Source organism: Thermobia domestica, chromosome 2 (genome assembly GCF_964235325.1).
Source record: "Thermobia domestica chromosome 2, izTheDome1.hap1.1, whole genome shotgun sequence".
Lineage (NCBI taxonomy): Eukaryota > Metazoa > Arthropoda > Insecta > Zygentoma > Lepismatidae > Thermobia > Thermobia domestica.
In genome coordinates this window covers 355766306-355784769 of record NC_137455.1, presented here as the reverse complement: position 1 = coordinate 355784769, position 18464 = coordinate 355766306, and the positions used below count along the sequence as shown (strand labels likewise).

Sequence of the window (18464 nt, the reverse complement as noted above, 5' to 3'; positions counted from 1 at the left end):
AGCAATACGACGGTGTGTCACGAAAATGTTGTCACAGTTCCATAACATGATTTTGAAGAAACGTTTGGTCTCTGTCTTCACGTCTCCCTTCCCATTCTTGCACCATGTAAGCCCACAGATGTTCAATTGGGCTCAAATCTGGGGATAGAGGGGCCCACTCAATACACATTAACTCTGGATGTTCACTTAGCCACTCTCGTGTTTGCCGGGAAGTGTGAACAGCACTGTTGTCATGCATAAATATATATTCTTCCTGTTCGGGGAAGTTTCTTTCTAAGGACGGTAACAACGTGTTTTCGAGGATATTAATGTAAACCAGGGTGGATTGATTTAAATCAGTCTGATTTAAATCACTATTTTAATCAAGATTTAAATCACTTGATTTTTTAAATAAAAATCGTTAATTTAAATCAAATTCCGAAATGAATTAATTTAAAGTGAAAGTAAGTAAAATCCCGTTTCTGTTTTGTTATTTCGAGTATGGAAGATAATAATCATAATACAATGAGACTCAAATGTATGTAAGCACAGTGTGAAAAGTAGAGTATCATGTAGAGAGTATCATGTAGAGAACGATCAGGGAAAATCCCGTTTGAACGGGTAACGGGTGAACGCTGCTTTCTTCTCTTTGTAACACAGGGTTTTAAAATTTCTATTCCAACGGGGAAATTACCATGGACATTTAAGATTAAAACTCTTTTGTGTCCACGTCTATTTGTTTGTTTCCAGATAATTTAGAGGGTCCGATCCTCTCTCCGAAACAAAAAAAAAAAAAAAAAAAAAAAAGATTTTAAAATTTGGGGGGAAATTTATGTACTAAATACTTAGAAGTTCCTCGGAATCGTAATACGACAAATTTTGGATGCGTTAAAATATCGAATAATACTTTTGATAAAGTGGATACTTGACCCCATTGCCAAACATGTTGCGCTCTGCGATGTAATCGCAGAAGATTTGCCGTGCCTGTGCAGGAAAAATTGTCAGAGGAAATAAAATAGCCAAGTATAAAAACGTGCCTGCTATGTATAGATGTCTTAAATGCACGGACAACTCGCATTTGAACTGTTTTTCACGTCACATAAAGCACATTTTTAACAATCACAAATGTTTCTTCTCCTGGAACTGATCATCTTGACTTTTTATTTTGGAATTACTGCAGAAAAATTTTTGACTTACAAAAGCTCATCGCATAAAGACGAAGTTCTGCCATCGGCTAATATATAAGATCAGAAAACGATATTCACAAAGAAATTAAATATCGACCAAAAGCAGGGAATTCGTGTTATTATTCAGTTCAAAAATCTCTTATCGTCGCGAATTCTGTCGAGGAATTTGAAGCTTTAAAATATATAAAACTATAATTATGCCTGTTGTGCTGTATGATTGTGAAACATGGTCACTTACGCTGAGGGAAGAACGCAGACTGAAAGTATTTGAGAATACAATCCTGAAACGAATATTCGGAATCAAAAAAAAAAAAAAAAAAAAAACGGAAATGAGGAATGGCGAAAACTTCATGATGAGGAACTGTATAATTTATACCGTTCACCAAACATTGTTAGGGTCATCAAATCTTGGAGGCTCAGGTGGGCAGGACATGTAGTGAGAATGGAAGAAAGTAGGAACGCTTTCAAAGTTTTAACTGGAAGTCCAATCGGAAAAAGACCATTAGGAAGACCTAGGCGCAGATGGGAGGACAATATTAAGATGGATCTCGCAGAAATAAAAATACAAAATAGAAACTGGATTCAGTTTACTAAGGATAGAAGTCAGGAGAGCTTTTGTGAACATTGCATTGGACCTCCGGGTTCCATAGTCATAGAGTAAGTTAGTTAATTTTAGGCGAAATGTACTTTATATGTATTTCGTGCCGCTAGCTAGTTCTAATTGTTTAAAAATATGCCCCTGCGAAATATCAGTAACTTTCGTGAAAAGAAAAGTGTCATGTTGATATACATTGCTGTACTTTTTCATTAATGCTTAAGAAACATTATTTGAGATTGAAATAGGTTAACAATTGGGAATTAATTCAAAATTAAAACCCAATTCTTTCACTTAAATGGCATAATTAATATTTAATACTAATTCCTAATGCTTTTTCTTCATTTCACGACTTGTATTATACGAAGAAAAATATTTGATTTAAATCAAAAAAATCGATTTAAATAAAAAAAATCAATAAAAATGATTTTTTTAAAAAAAAATCATGATTTTTTTCCACCCTGATGTAAACGCTGCTGTTCATTCTCTCAGGCACCGCAACCAAATCTCCAGGACCAGCAGCCGTCATGAATCCCCAAAAGTGTGCTGATATTCGTCCTGAACAAGAAGTTCTGACAATATTTTGTTCAGCATGCCTGGTTCCGCCCCCGCGCGGTCTATACAATATAACTCTGCCTTGTTGGTTAGACTTGAAAACCTTCTCGTCGGTCCAGATGACTAAGTCCCAATATGACTGAGGTTGGGTTATGTTATTCTGTGCCCATTCCATTCGTCTGGTTGTGGGACGTAAAACTCAAAGATTTCATTTCATTTTTTTCCATTCGTCTGGCCTTGTGAGTTTCAGTCAGGAGAGTCTTCCTAGCGGATCTTGAACAGTGTAGACCAGCCCCCAATAATCTTCTTCTTATTGTTTCGTGAGAACAATTATATTCTCTGGCTTTGTCCAAGAGGATTGACGTGTGGCGTAGAGGTCCGTTGATTACTTCTGTAACTAAAGCTTGATCTTGAGTTGCAGTTGTCATTTTTGACCTTCAACTTCTTGACCGTGACCTGAACCATTCGCCACCTTCTTCATGTCGCTGAACCCATTTCTTGACCGTTTTCTTGTCACATCCCAGATCTCTAGCAATCTGAGGCACAGTTTGTCCCATTTTTGCTCGGCCTATGATTTCTCCTCTCAGAGCAACAGACAGTTCTCCACAACTTTTAGAGCGAGGCATTTTCAGAACCTGTTAGAAATTTGCGTTCTGGCGTGTATGACAAATATCGGTAAAGTGCATCTTTCTGTTTCTACTACGCATGCACCAGTCAATTTTCATGAAAGATCATAAATAATCCTGACAATTGTTGTAATATTTATGAACGAATACGTAATAGAACCTATATTAACAACATCATTCGTGAAAGTAAAGAATACCGTAAACATAAAACAATTTCAACAGACTATTACATCAGGCCAAAATAGGCTTAAACTTCAGAGAATACAAAATAAATTCCATACTGTAACAAAAGATTGAACATGAAACACGCTTACTATATTTCAAACTTGTCACATTAGCCGAGTGGATTAAGGCATTTGGCTAGAGATTGTGAGGCACCATTCAAGAGTAGTTCGAATCCCACCACAGTACAATTTGGTTTTACCTCTTTCTGACATTTCTGTTTGTGATCCTGCCGGATTCTATTAAATATAATTTCGCAATACGCTAAAATATACGTAATATTTGAAATTCTTAACCTCCCATCTTTACATTTTTCAAGCTCAGTTGAGAAGAAAGAGGGAAAATGAAAGTACAAAGATTTACAATAATTACATAGCATTTACTGTCATTGTAATTATGGATATTTTATTTATGAAAATGTATAATGAACTAAAAATATATTTAGTAGGTCAAATGTCTCCATTTTTCGATTCTAACTTGAAAGTTACAGTTTAGGCGGTAACATATCAAAGACCCAGGGGGTTGAGGGGGTTGTAACCCCTCCCATTGAAACTTTTATATTCTATTGAAATAAAAAGTGTTTCAGTTTATAATCTTGGAAAAGCAACAATCACTGTGTGTGGGGTAGGACGGTTTATTTATACTACGATTTATCACTTCCAAATGTGTAGAAGATGTGACTGGATATTGTGCATAGAAATATAACACAACGAAGGGACTTCGTAAACCCTTCACGCCACCCCAGGAGGAGGAAGAGCGTCCCGCCGTCCCTCGGTTGGGAACTACTGCTTGCGAGGGAAACATTCTAACAGTGTGTTAGCGTTTCCTTCCTCGCCTTCCAATTGAACTCTCTGTGTACTGCGCATGCGCCAGTCATTTTCCATGAAAGATAATAAATAACCCTGATACTTTCTTTAATATTTACGAAAGAACGTGTAATAGAATCTATATCAACAATATACATCATTCATCAAAGTAACGAAAACGTGTTCATGAAACAAATTAATAGATATATTATATCAAAGTAAATTATGTTTAAATTTTAGGCAATAGAAAATGTTATTCTGTAATAAGAACTACTACTCGAAGCCTTTGCTCCGATCACTAGTTATTACCATAGCCGAGTGGTCTAAGGCGTTCGGCTTATAAAGCACCATTCGAACTAAGTTCGAGTCCCTGCCGGGTGCAGCACTTTTTTTCTCTCTTTATTCACCTGTTCTCGATGCTTCTGTCTGTGTTCTTGTCGGATTCGATTAAATAGAATTTCGAATAGGGACCAATATATATGATAAATAATCATTTATTTGCGAATCCCACAATATACATTTTCGAGATTTTGATTTTGGAAATGAAGTGTATATAATATTGAATAGTAAAAATAGTAAAATAAAAAATATTTGTATAAATATTGATTAATTAATTAGAGTTATACATGGCTTTCCAATCAGGATTTTATAGAGAGGACTTACTTCTAAGTGCAATCCGAAAACAAATATTTGAGTTTTAATCTGACCCAAAGTTGGTAACTTACAGGATAATTTATACATGCTTGGTATTGTAATTTTTATGCTTTTATTATAATCCTCTATAAGTTATGATTTTACCAATTCTAAATGTAGAACGAGAAACAAGTGTAATATTATATTTGTTACGAAAAGCTTTTAAGCAATGATGCTTTCAGGACGTGATCTGAGGGAGAATTTGAGACCCCTCTCGAGCTAAGAAATTTCCGCCTTCAGGACCATATATTCGATCGTGCTCAATGTGGACTATCAATGTTTGCCCTCCACCCGCATATTGAAATTCCCCCCGAGTATGATTTTCTGAAGTCACCACTGTTTATAAATAGTTTCTCGTTACAAATCAGAGGATAATGGAGTAGTGAGTATACTTCATTTTTTTTTAGCTATGGATTTAAGATTCGCAGTTCATATAATGTTCCGTTCTAATCGAATTTGAAACAAAAGAAGTTTTCAATGAGTTACTCAAAGAAATATTTTCAGCCTCCGGATGAAAATAGGAAGACACTTAAAAAAGAAACAACTTACTACCGGGTTTGAACACACAAACATGTTATTGATAGTGTATCGACCCAAACCACTCGACCGTCTTGTATGGCTTTGCACATCTTCTTTTGCCTTTTGTGAAAGCAGTTTACTGTTCCATACTCGCTTTTGTTTATTCCGATACGACTATGAGTTCTCAGTAAATATTTGGACGTTACAGCTCTTGCAATGTATAAAAGTGTTTTTAGAATAAATCACAATCGATATTATGTCCTAATAACATACGTAAAACAGGTTGAATTCGTGAAATGATTGAGGTTGGACTGAGCGTAAATGTTTTCATAGTTAGGAGCCTGGATATGCAAACCCGCTTAACGTGGGGATTTAATTTTGTGAAATTTGGTACAAGCTTCTGGTTCCCAAATTATGGACGGTCAAATTTTGAGTCTTGTTTTAGAAGATAAAAATGAAAAAAAAATAATAATATATGAACGGAATTCAACCAAACGGAATCAAACTTTGCATGAAAGAAAGATGTGTATGAAAGATTAGATATTATCTAGGTTCTTGGTTGCCGAGTCATGGGTGGTTAAATTTTGAGTCATACTTTCGTAAACAAAAAGCATAGGCCTACACTGAATTTATCTGATCGGGATCAAATTTAGAATGGTGGTTGATCTTGATCTACTAAATAAGGGTGTGAAATACATTGCGTAGGCTTTCTGTTCTCGAGTTACGGGCGGTCAAATTTTGAGTGTTATTTTCGAAAGTAAGAAAAAAAGCACAGATCGAACTCAACTAAGTGTAATCAAACATCAAACTTAGCATAGTGAAAAAATCTGGCACAGACGGAGCATGGCAGGGGAATGGAATGGGCACGGCTCACTGTGTCTGAATTAATCTTATTAGAGTTTGCACTAACAACTACAGTTTCCAGAACCATAAAATGGTATTTAAAAAATCTCCGAATCTATCTCAAAAGTTCTTTTCTTTTTTAAAAAGGAAGTATAAAATGAATGAATATAATTTCAACTTTTACTAACGAAAATACAATACAGTATTATTTGACTTACTAGTTAGGGATCAAACCTAAGAAATAACATTGTAGAAGTCGTGCCGGTGATAGTTTAGAGGATGGCCCAGGAATGGGGATACCCTAGGAAAGCTACGAAATTTTCTCCAATGTCCACATCTCATTACCAGTAATTTTCAGTACTACTTTTCGCCCTCTTATTTATTGGAAGTCCTCCTTCCATGGGAAATTAAAATCGCCATTGGTTCGTATTAAGTAAACTAAATCTTGGTAGGAATAAAAAGAAAGTCTGTTGGTAGCCTTCTCATTAATTCTCACTACCCTACAGTAGGATCCATCGTGAAAGGTAGAAGTAAGACCTAGATACATTTTCACTCTACGTAATTTTTTTCATGCTAAATTGCATCCAAAATGACAATTACTCAATACGTAACAATACGTAATGCATACTCAATACGTAATGATTTTATGAATTGACAAGAGTTGGGACAACACAGGATAATATTGCAAATTGCATGCAATGATTGCATATTGTGTAACAACCATTTCCAAGTGATAAACGTATGACTTCACAGGACGTTTTTCTGCTCATCTGAAGAATCAGTAAGAGCTATGGACATGAAGGAGTGGAGTGGTTTCTAAAATTTAAGAAGAATTTGGTGTACCAGTTGTGGGGAACTCACGATATTGTACCAAGAAACTCACTGGCTTCATTTTCTAAATATGAGAGCTATCCAGAAAGAAAAAAGAACCTTTTGATGCGAAATAAACGAAATGTGAGAAAACGATTAATGGTACAGAAACATTATACTTTATTCTATTTTTTCACTTATTTCTACTTTATTCGTAACACATATTTAGGGACTTATCAGAGCACAATACTATTTTTATTTTATTATTGTACTTTGTTGCCGCCAATGTTCAGGGTCAGCCTAAATGATTCATTAGGTTTCAACAGGCCCGTATCCAGGGGGGGTCTAGGGGGGCCGGGCCCCCCTAAAATTTTTGCTGGCCCGCTAAAAGTTTTACAGTAGCCTTGCAAAAGAACTATAATATGGTGATGAACTATCATATGGTTCGATCGGGGTCCCCCTAACTTCAGCCGGCCCCCCCTACATTTTTGGGCTGGCTACGGGCCTGGGTTTCAAAGCACTGTTTATTTAGAAGTATACGAAGTACAAAGAGAGTGATGTATGAAAAGATACATACAGTCAGCAAGTTTCTAGTATATTCTATAAATGTTCAACGTGTATGCCCTTGGCCACCAGACACACATCCAAACGGTAATCCACTTCCATCCATACGTTCACTAGCATTTTTCCGTCAATGTTCGTCACAGCAGCAGTGATGCATTTCTGCCACTCTTGCAGCGTTGTTGGCATTGGCTGGGTACATAAGCTTTGTCCTTAACATAACCCCACAGGAAGAAATCAGATGGCGTGAGATCTGGCGATCTGGGGAGCCATGGGAACAGTGCTTTGAAACCAGATTAATCAGTAATCGCCTGTAAGTTCACCAGCAGGAAAAAGTGCTTTCTAGACAGGTAGGATTCCTTGTTTTGTCTCGCAGCTGACAAATCAATATAGTTCATGTTCACATTTGCCCCTATCTCTGCTTGGCTCAAATTAGGTCCAAGTTTACGGGCACAAATTCGAAAATCTTTGAAATATTTCAGTTTAGCGTCTCACGTTTATGCCTAACGGAGACAAATAATTTAGTTAAGTGAATGACGATGGAATGAGAAAATGGCAGGAAACGGGAATGCCTCGAGGAAACCCAAGGACACGATGTTGTCAACCACAAACTTACTTGCCCTGGGATCGAACCAGGGACCCTACACACCAGAGATAAGCGCTCTACCACTGAGCTACCGTGGTCTCCCTTCGCAAAATCGAAAATTTAATAAACAAGACGGAAAAGTGCAAACGTTGAGTAATAATGAAATGAAATTTTAATGTAACATCACATGGTCACAGGCCCGTATCCAGGGGGGTCTAGGGGGCCGTCCCCCTAAATTTTTGCTTCCCCTCTAAAAGTTTCACGGTAGGCTTGCACCGGCCTGCGATGGTCATACCCTTTAGCATAAAGGAGACAGTTGAATAGTAATAATAAATGATTAAAGTCAGAGTAAAAGCCCTCCAAGTAATAGTATAATTCCTTTAACGAGTCTATTGGATTCAATCATGGTGGCTCAGTACTTGCAGTAGATAGTTGTGTAGAGGCGGGCTTAAAACGCTTTTATGCTATGCGGCGCGTCCCTACGCACGCGCGCCTCACCCGTCCTATCACTATACCAAATTTCAATAAAATGTATACACTGCGTACATAAAAAATGTTGAAACAAAAATATGCATAAAATAAGTTCATTTTTAAAATTATTTTCTGATGTATTAAAATTTTGTACGTCAGGATGAGGGGCGGCAAACAACTTTCGGGCTAGGGCAAGGGGCAAAACATTAATCCGACCATCAGTATACCTTGTGATCAGTATGACCCTTCTTTCCGAAGAGAAGGATGATGTACTAAAAGACTGCTGATGGACTAAAAGACGTGTTAAATACATTGGTGTCCAGTAACGGACGCATAATTTTGGTAATGTGGGTGCAAGTTGGGAACGAATTAGACAGAATAAAACAAAAATGTTAACATGTACGTAATAAATATGTTTATGTACATATTTAAAGAAACTGCATACATGTATTATTATTATTCAACACGTACCGGTATATTATGGATGTATTCAAGAAAATATCGCAGAAAATCTAACAAAGTGTATATGGGTACATGTTTTACAATCCAAACTACTGACGTACAGAAAGTACAAGAGATTTTATAACGATATTCCTCTGTTGAATGGAACCATGGTATTAAATTTTTAAATGACATTTTTAAAATTTATGTTCATATAAATCGACTTTTTAATAGACAGCTACATAGAAAATCAACACAGGAAAGAAGTTATATTCAAAACTGAACGAATTGTAGAAAAAATGAAGACAGTCCCCACTTTGCTGCTGCCTATGTTGGTGGCAACAGAATACAATGATGATAAAAGAAAATTGGTATTACGGTATGATATATGCTTCAATATGTACAGGAAATATGTTGAAAAAAATAGAATAATGCAGTGGTTCCCAACTGATGTACCGCGTAATTCCATGAAATGTGTCGCGAAATTTTAGAATTTAAAAATCGTGAAGCATTAAAAAAAATAGTTAAAATAATTTTGAAACAGATTGCATTAGCGTCTCTCAGTGACAGCAACAATGCTTAGTTATACAAAGAATCATTGCTTCATAGAAATTTACAGTCTTACACTTCTACAACTTATAATAATAATAATAATAATAATAATAATAATAATAATAATAATAATAATAATAATAATAATAATAATAATAATAATAATGAAATCAAGTAAGTGTGTCTCGGTCTTGTGGGGGTACAGTAAAGTATACCTTCAGCCAGAAAAGCTTGGAAACCACTGCAATAAGGTACGTATGGCAAGATAGCCCCCCCACTTTAGAAAATTGAAACAATGACTAGGTCATTCGTTTGTACTGCGTTTGTACCGTTTGTACGGAAAATATTTTCGTTTGTACCATTTTCTTTATAGGGTTACTTGAGAGGTCAACAAAAAATTGAAATACACCATTCGAAAGCAAATCGTTTGTACCGTTTGTACCGAAAAAAGTTTAGTTTGTACCCTGATAGTTTTCGAGAAACAGGGGATGACATTTTGGGGGGCTATCTTGGCGCCAAGATAGCCCCCCCGTATCACAGCACAAAAAATTGAAATACACCATTCGAAAACAGGGTACAAACAAAACTTTTTTCAGTACAAACGGTACAAACGATTTGCTTTCGAATAGTGTATTTCAATTTTTTGTGCTGTGATACGTAGGGACTATCTTGGCGTGAAGATAGCCCCCCCAAATGTCATCCCCTGTTTCTCGAAAACTATCAGGGTACAAACGAAACTTTTTTCGGTACAAACGGTACAAACGATTTGCTTTCGAATGGTGTATTTCAATTTTTTGTGCTGTGATACGGGGGGCTATCTTGGCGCCAAGATAGCCCCCCCAAATGTCATCCCCTGTTTCTCGAAAACTATCAGGGTACAAACAAAAGTTTTTTTCGGTACAAACGGTACAAACGATTTGCTTTCGAATGATGTATTTCAATTTTTTGTGGTGTGATACGGGGGGGCTATCTTGGCGCCAAGATAGCCCCCCCAGTTGACCTCTCAAGTAACCCTATAAGGAAAATGGTACAAACGAAAATATTTTCGGTACAAACGGTACAAACGTAGTACAAACGAATGACCTAGTCATTGTTTCAATTTTCTAAAGTGGGGGGGGGGGGGCTATCTTGCCATACGTCAAGGTATGTAGTTTCTGTACCATAAATCTTTGCCACGTATCATTTGTTAGTTTTTTTTTGTTTGTTTGTTTCACATCAAACATTCGTCCTTTTTCTGAATGCTACCTGCGAACACTGCTTCTACAACGTTCAAGTTACTCTGCCTCCATATATTACTTGTTGTAATTAGTGAGCATAGGAGCACAGCAATGACGCCAGAAATTTTCCGAGACGTAAATATCTAACGTAATATAAATAATCTCGATATATCAAAACAACTCTCTTACCTGCTCCTCTGAGATGTGAGTTTTGATCGGCGACAGAATCCAGGTGACGGTCGGAGTGCATGGAGGTGTAGTTAGCGATCCTGAGTACGTAACAAAGGCATATTTGAAGCTATCAACAATAGACCTCAACGCAAAAGATGAGATCTCAGTTTCACTCTCAGCTTCGTGAATATTTTCTAATCCACTTACTATGGGATCCATGGCAGCGTTGTGAAAGGGAACCAACTGAAACAGAAAAGAAATATTTTAATTACTTTATCAAAATGAAATAATTTGTCAACAGTTATTAACGTGTTTTATGTAAAATATTTTTTTTATTTTAAAAAATACAAGTTCTCATCTCTTCTGTGAAGGTTTTAGTTTTTTGGCACTAGAGGAAGTCAGTGTGCTTTATACAGTGTCGCAAGACTACTAATTGACATGTATAAATGACAATCCATGTAATGAGAATACATTTCTTATTACAATACGTGCTACTCTTATTAACTGATTCTTCTACTCCAGCTCCTAATTTCCAGTTTGTTGTGACATTCTGTATACGTGGAATCTGTAATCCTAATTCGCAACCTATTTCTCTTGGCCAGCTCTTAATTTCTAGTTTACCATAACCTTTTACTACACTGTATTTGTAATCCTTAAGTAAAACAGTTTTAGGGATAATATATATAGAAAGGGTAATGCCAAACTGGAAATTAAGAGCTGGAGTAGATAAATATCTTGTGATCTATGATTTAGGGATTAAGGATTTAGGATTTAGGGATCTTTTGATTTAGGATCTTGTAAATTATTGACACCGCGTTTACAAAAGGTTATTGCAAACCGAAAATTAATAGCTGGAGCAGAGGAATAGGTTATGAGTTGGGATTAGAAATACCACGTTTACAAAAGCTTATGGTAAGGTCAAAATTAAGACATGGAGAAGATAAATATCTTGTGATTTAGGATTAAGGATACTACGTTCTAAAAGGCTATGACAAACTGGACATTAAGAGTTGTATTAGAGGAATAGGTAGTGAATTAGGGTTAGAGACACCTCGTACACAAAGGCCTATGACAAACTGAAAATTAAGAGTTCTATTAGAGGAATAGGTAGTGAATTAGGATTAGAGATACCACTTCCACAAAGGACTATGACAAACTGGAAATTAATAGTTGTATTAGAGGAATAGGTTGTGAATTAGGGTTAGAGATACCACATCCACAAAGGGCTATGCCAAACTGGAAATTAAAAGTGGTAATAGAGGAATAGGTTGTGAGTTAGGATTAGAGATACCACGTTCACAAAGGGCTATGACAAACTGGAAATTCAAAGTTGTATTAGAGGAATAGGTTGTGAATTATGGTTAAAGATACCACATCCACAAAGAGCTATGACACACTGAAAATTAAGAGTTGTATTAGAGGAATTGGTTGTGAATCAAGGTTAGAGATACCACGTCCAAAAAGGGCTATAACAAACTTGAAATTAATTGTTGTGTTAGAGAGAATAGATTGTGAATTAGAGTTAGAGATACCACGTTCACAAAGGGCTATGACAAACTGGAAATTAAGAGTTTTATTAGAGGAATAGGTTGTGAATTAGGATTAGATATACCACGTCCACAAAGGGTTATGACAAACTGAAAATTAAGACCTGTATTAGAGGAATAGGTTGTGAATTAGGATTAGAGATACCACGTTTAATAAGGGCTATGACAAACTGGAAATTAAGAGTTGTATTAGAGAATTAGGTTGTGAATTAGGATTAGAGATACCACGTCCACAAAGTATTATGACAAACTGGAAATTAAAAGTTGTATTAGAGGAATAGGTTGCGAATTAGGAGTAGAGATACCACGTCCACAAAGGGCTATGACAAACTGGAAATTAAGAGCTGCTTGAGAGGAATAGCTTGTTAATTAGGATTAGAGATACCACGTCTATAAAGGGCTATGACAAACTGGAAATTATAAGCTGGAGTAAAGGAATACGTTCTGAATTAGGATCCATGAATTTGTAGCGTCCTAGTTTAGCAGTCAATAGGATATATATCACATTGAAAGCCATCCTGACCGATCCTCTACAGAGCTTTTCTTATTCATACAAAGCATATTGAAATAACTATCTCTAAGGAGGTATTTTTCGAAGTTTCGTTTCCATTTTCTGGACTTTGGAATAAACTAAATGGAGAAACCTTTCCGGCTTGGTTAAGTTAGTCCAAATAATGGTCTGCAACATGGCGTGTGCCCTTTTCCTCTTAAATATGAACTTGTTTTTCAAATAAAAGGATTTAATAAAGGTAATGGCAACATTGGTATAATTCGTAAATGATTTTATGCACTGAAGAACACCTGTTACATTCCCTCAATGTAATCGCTTACAATTTCTGTCACCTTTTGTCACACGTGTGGAAGACGTCGTACACCGTCTGCGCGTCAACCTTTGCCAATGTCCCCGAAGGTTCTGCCATATAGCACCTGACTGATAGCTTCTTTTGTGTCCTAATGTGCTTCCTTGATTACCTCATGTTGACGGAAAGGCCGTCACGAAATCAGTGAAAATATTGTTATGCATTGAGCTCGTGCGCAACTTAAATCTTGATCTACGCAGGTTGCTCGTCTTTCGGAAACATATTACTATAATGCTTCCACATTTCTCCTGTACGGCACTGTATCTTTTGTCTGAATAACACACAGTTATTACCCCTGGCCACACTTCATCACCTTACAATGCCTTATCAGCTAGGGAACTCTTGTTGTGCTGAGACACAGCCATCTGATATGAGGATAAATGTTGCCACCACTTTTTATCCAACCTATGTATTAGTTCTGATCAAGAAGTGAAATCTACATATATTAACAAAACGCACACTGACCGATTCACTACATATATAAAAACTGGCAAATGTATCATCACCTTCATCAGACATTATCTTGTTGAGAAAGATAATAAGACAGCTTGTCTGATGAAGGCGATGATACATTGTCGAAACTGTTAGTAATACGTTTAGTTCTTTGATTAATTTTTTATATTAATATATATGTTATACAGGGTGGTTGTAAATTCAATACCTATATTGAATTTAGATTATCCCAGAAGCTAACATCAGCCATAGCTGGTTACCATTTATGATTTCAGAAGTTGATCCAGTGAAACCCGCAAAATGACTGGTGTATACAGCGTAGAAAATCATAAAGATTGTCGCCATGTATGAAGTTTAGAGGTCGGTGGTGCAAGTGCAGAGATGGTGGAGGCACGAACGAGGTAGGAATGCAACGCTTAACCCTAAGACAATTAAAAACTGTCATAATAAATTAATGACAACGGGTAGTGTGTTAGATACAATTCGATTTGGACGGCCCTCAACATCCAAATCGGAAGACGATGTGCATGTTGTTCAGGACATGTTTGAACGTAGCCCTTCAAAGTCCAGGAAGCAAGCTACTAGGGAAGCGGGATTGTCATGTTATACGGTAACGAACATTTTAAAAAGTGATATACATTTTCGACCTTGGAAGCCATATTACGTTCATGAACTTTTTGATGAGGACTGCGACAGGCGAATGGAATTTTGTGACATTATGATTGGTTGGGGAGATGATTATCCAGGTTTGTACACTATTCTGTGGTCTGATGAAGCGGTGTTTTATGACGACCCGCTCGGGAGAGTAATGCTCCCGGAAGTACGTTTTTTCGCGCGCTACTCTAGCCAGCTGTTTTACGCGCTATCCTAACCAGTTGTTTTAAGTTGGTCACAAAATTTATATCATGGAGTACAAGGGGAACAAAACGAGCTCTGCGGGGCTTCTAACCCGTTCCTACTACTACCACTACTTATCTGCACAAAAGTAAGTAAATCACTTTTTTGAGTATTATTTTCATATTATTTTAATTTAAGAAGTGTTATTAAAATATAAAAAGAACTGACCTCGGGCCAGGTTTGAACTCGCGCCAAAAGAGATTTTTGTTACTAGCATATAGCACTAGCCCACTAAGGCCACGAAGACCGACAACAGCAATCGTTTGATTTCCGCTATTTGAATGCAACGTGGCAAGAAATGGATAACGCCAACCAATCAGAACTCTGTTTTCGTTCCTACTTCCGGCAGCATTACTCTCCTGTGCTAGTCCTGTCTTATGTCGGAGGTTTTGTGAATCGTCACAATTCTCATTATTGGTCACATTTTGACCCAAATGTAACGGTAGAAAAAATGCAATCAAGACGAAAGGTAACGGTCTGATGGGGAATGACGTCTACCAGATTCATTGGTCCATACGTGCTACGCAACACCATGAATGGTGAACATATTTGGAGAGGCTTCGAATGTGTGTATGGTCTGTGATTCAGAAATGGGAAAATGGAAGGGGATTGCTGTTCATGCAAGATGGAGCTCCGCCCTATTGCGCAATTCCAGTGAGAGCATGGCTTGATTGCAATTTCCCTCTTAGATGGATTTGTCGCCGGGAACCGACAGAATACCCTGCACGCAGCCCTTATCTAACCTCATGCGACTTCTTCGTTTGGGGTTGGGCTAAGGAACAAGTATACAAGTTAAAATCAAGAGGTATTAACAGTCTTGAACAAAATATCCGTGAAATGTTTGCCGTTGAGATGCTAAGAAGTGCCGTGGATTCTGTTCTCAAAGGATTCCAGAAGTGTGTGGAAAATGCGGGTGCATACGTTGAAGTGTAACTTAATAACCAAATGGTACATCCTAATAATATATATAATGGATATAAAACAATGATAGATTGTTTATGTTTTTAAGTATTCATTGTTACAAATAGGTACTGACTCTACAACCCTGTATATCCAAAGCCGAACAATACACAACTGGATCTTTTAAAAAAAAATGTTTAAGTGACACTTACGTTGAAAAACACAGCTAAAACCACAACTCCATCCGGATGCTTCAGAGCATTCTGCACACTGCCGTACGATGACTTATAGTGGACGAGGTGAGCTTCCATTGGATACCTGGAATGATTCAAACCACATCCATGGTTTCAATTGGTCAGTAAAAGACTATGTTAATATGAAGATAGTCTAATTTGCAGAATACCTTGAGTGAAATAGGTTCGTGCTTCATATCTCACTTACCTTTTTGGTGAACGTAGTGAGCGTGCTCCAATTATAATGGAACACAAAATGTTGTGGAGTTACTTGTATTAAATTCATAATTAACGTCATTATCAAGCCACCTAACCAATGATTGTAACCTTCCTTGTAACCTAATTTCAAGTTTTAGTTTTCGTCTAGTCGGAAATAGTCTAAAATTCTCATACTCTGATGTTTGCACTAGACTCTAAATAATAACGCATAATAAGAAATTATTTTATAAAGGATTTGAATGTTAAGAGAATCGAATGTCGTATGATTGGACGAATTCGTGGAATGCATTTGTTTTAAAAGGATTGAACGAAACATGTATTTTTTAAAAAATAAAATTTCCTAACTTTGCTATTATAATGAATTCTCATATTTTTAACTATTTTTCCTCCTTAACACAACTGTATCATGTACTGCCTTATCCAAAAATCCCTGGCCTCTGTAATGATTTCAGATTTTCCCTAGTGAAGACATTGGATATACAGAGAATGAAAGTAGCAAAAATATTGGTAATCCACGTTGAGCACGATTGAATATATACTCCCCGGGGTTTCATAAATTCGTTGGGAATTTCTCTCCCTCCCCAAGACCACCCTCTGAAATCATCACTGCCTGGTCTCCAATCTCTTTAAACATAACTATGGGCCTTTATAAACTTTAATTAGTTTGACCTTAAGTAAACTTTTAAATTGAGGGAAGAAAAAATAATTTCGTTAGATTTACTTCCACCTATGTTCTAACACCTAAGTTTACGAATTTCAAAAAAGCTTGGTAGTGTTACTCAGACATCTTTGAGTGATAGTTTCTGCACCAAACATTGTGTAAAAACAATCAGATCAGATCCAGAGAACCGTAACACGCATACCAGTCTTAAATTTCCATAATTTTGAAAATTGGGTTGTCTTCTTATTTTTAAAAAATCTCAAAGGAAAGCAATAACCAAATGAAATCAAGATACAGTGCTTTCTATGTGCAATAAAGGAAGACACTATTTTTTTATAAGCTAGTCATAGGTTAGCAACTTCTGAGAGGGCAATACTCTCTTTCAGGACCGGGAGGTTTAGAGGTACAATAGAAATGAGGAATAGCGATAGAGGGAGTGCTTTCAAACATCGTGGCAATAATTTATTGAGGTATGCGAGTTATGAAGTAAATACATGTAGGCAAAGGCAGGCCAGTAGCCAGCCCAAAAATGTAGGGGGGGGGGCGGCTGAAGTTAGGGGGGGCCCGATCCAACCATATGATAGTTCATCACTATATCATAGTTCTTTTGCAGGCCTACTGTAAAAATTTTAGGGGGACAGAAAAAACTTAGGGGGCTGGGACCCCCTAGACCCCCTGGATACGGGCCTGGGCAGAGGTAAAGTGGATCTGAACAGGTACGTGGTCATATGAAGTAACGCTGTTCCCTGTGCCTATCTTTACCCATTGTAATTTTTAGGAAGTGAATGGACGCCATAGATATATTTTTGGAAGTGGGAGAACGGCGTCCTCTCACATTCCCCTTCACTTTTACCCCTGCATGTAGGCCTATAAATTAAATAAAAAATGTCGTATTTCCTACTGTATTACAGGACAGAACAAAAGAGGAATTGTTAGTGAGAACCGTGTACATTAATCATCGTTTTAAAAAACATCTTACCATTCATATGTTTTTTACAGCTAACAACAACGTATTTTTCCATAGCAGTAAATCATTGCTTGCAGTTTGAGTCATTGGCATCTCCATGTCATGACTTGGATGAGTTATAATATGAATAAACATTGAAAGAAAAAGTTGCATTGTACCTTGTTACAGTAATTTCTTTAAGTGTTTATTAGACAAATCTTAATATAATTTATAATAAAATTTATCTAGCAACGTGAGAGTTAAAAACATAAATTTAATAGATACTTTAATTGTAAAAATGTACTTTAAGTATTGTTCACCTGGTTAATTAATTAATCATGCTAAGTTTTGTATGTTTCCAGAAGACACGCATGTATATAAGCCATATATTTGTTTATTATGATCACATTTAGTTGATCTTAAAAGACTATAATGTTAGGACGTGGATCATTCCGCCCGCCCATTACTTCACACGATAAATCTTGGAACAAAAGCAAATTTTTTAATTATATTTTTTGAAATAGATAATTAGAGCGATTGCGCACTCTAGTTCGTTAATAGAGTCAATCCCCTAACATCTCAACGTCCAACGGTGGCTTTATGGGTGGTTCTTCATATTTCATATCTCATACATGAAAATTTGTCCAGAGGTTAGAATTCTTTTTAAGGTTAAAAAGGAATATTTTTTGAGGTTACTTTTTTTTTATTATACCCGAAAAATATTGGTGCTGATAAAATCTTACATACAAAAATCCCGGAAAAGTTGAATAAAAAAATACAAAAATTTCGACACAAAGTTTGTGCTTCTTTCTTATTTTTTGGTGGTGTCCTAGAACTATTATCAGATGGGCCTGGCACGCCTGCGTTGCGAATGGGATGTTGGGAATCAACGAAACAAGATGGCGGCACCATTG

At 36.6% G+C, this 18464-nt stretch overlaps 1 protein-coding gene across 2 annotated transcripts in view; it reads right to left on the bottom strand.

The window, feature by feature from the left end:
* LOC145679881 (carbonic anhydrase 1-like) overlaps positions 1-18464 on the bottom strand; it is a 145482-nt gene that overhangs the window by 16447 nt on the left and 110571 nt on the right. For both annotated transcript variants that reach the window (XM_081750391.1, XM_081750392.1), the window contains exons 6-7: positions 15704-15809; positions 10853-11077 (exon numbers count right to left, since the gene is read on the bottom strand). In XM_081750391.1, coding sequence (XP_081606517.1) covers positions 10853-11077; positions 15704-15809 — 331 coding nt within the window. The remainder of the gene's footprint in view (positions 1-10852; positions 11078-15703; positions 15810-18464) is intronic.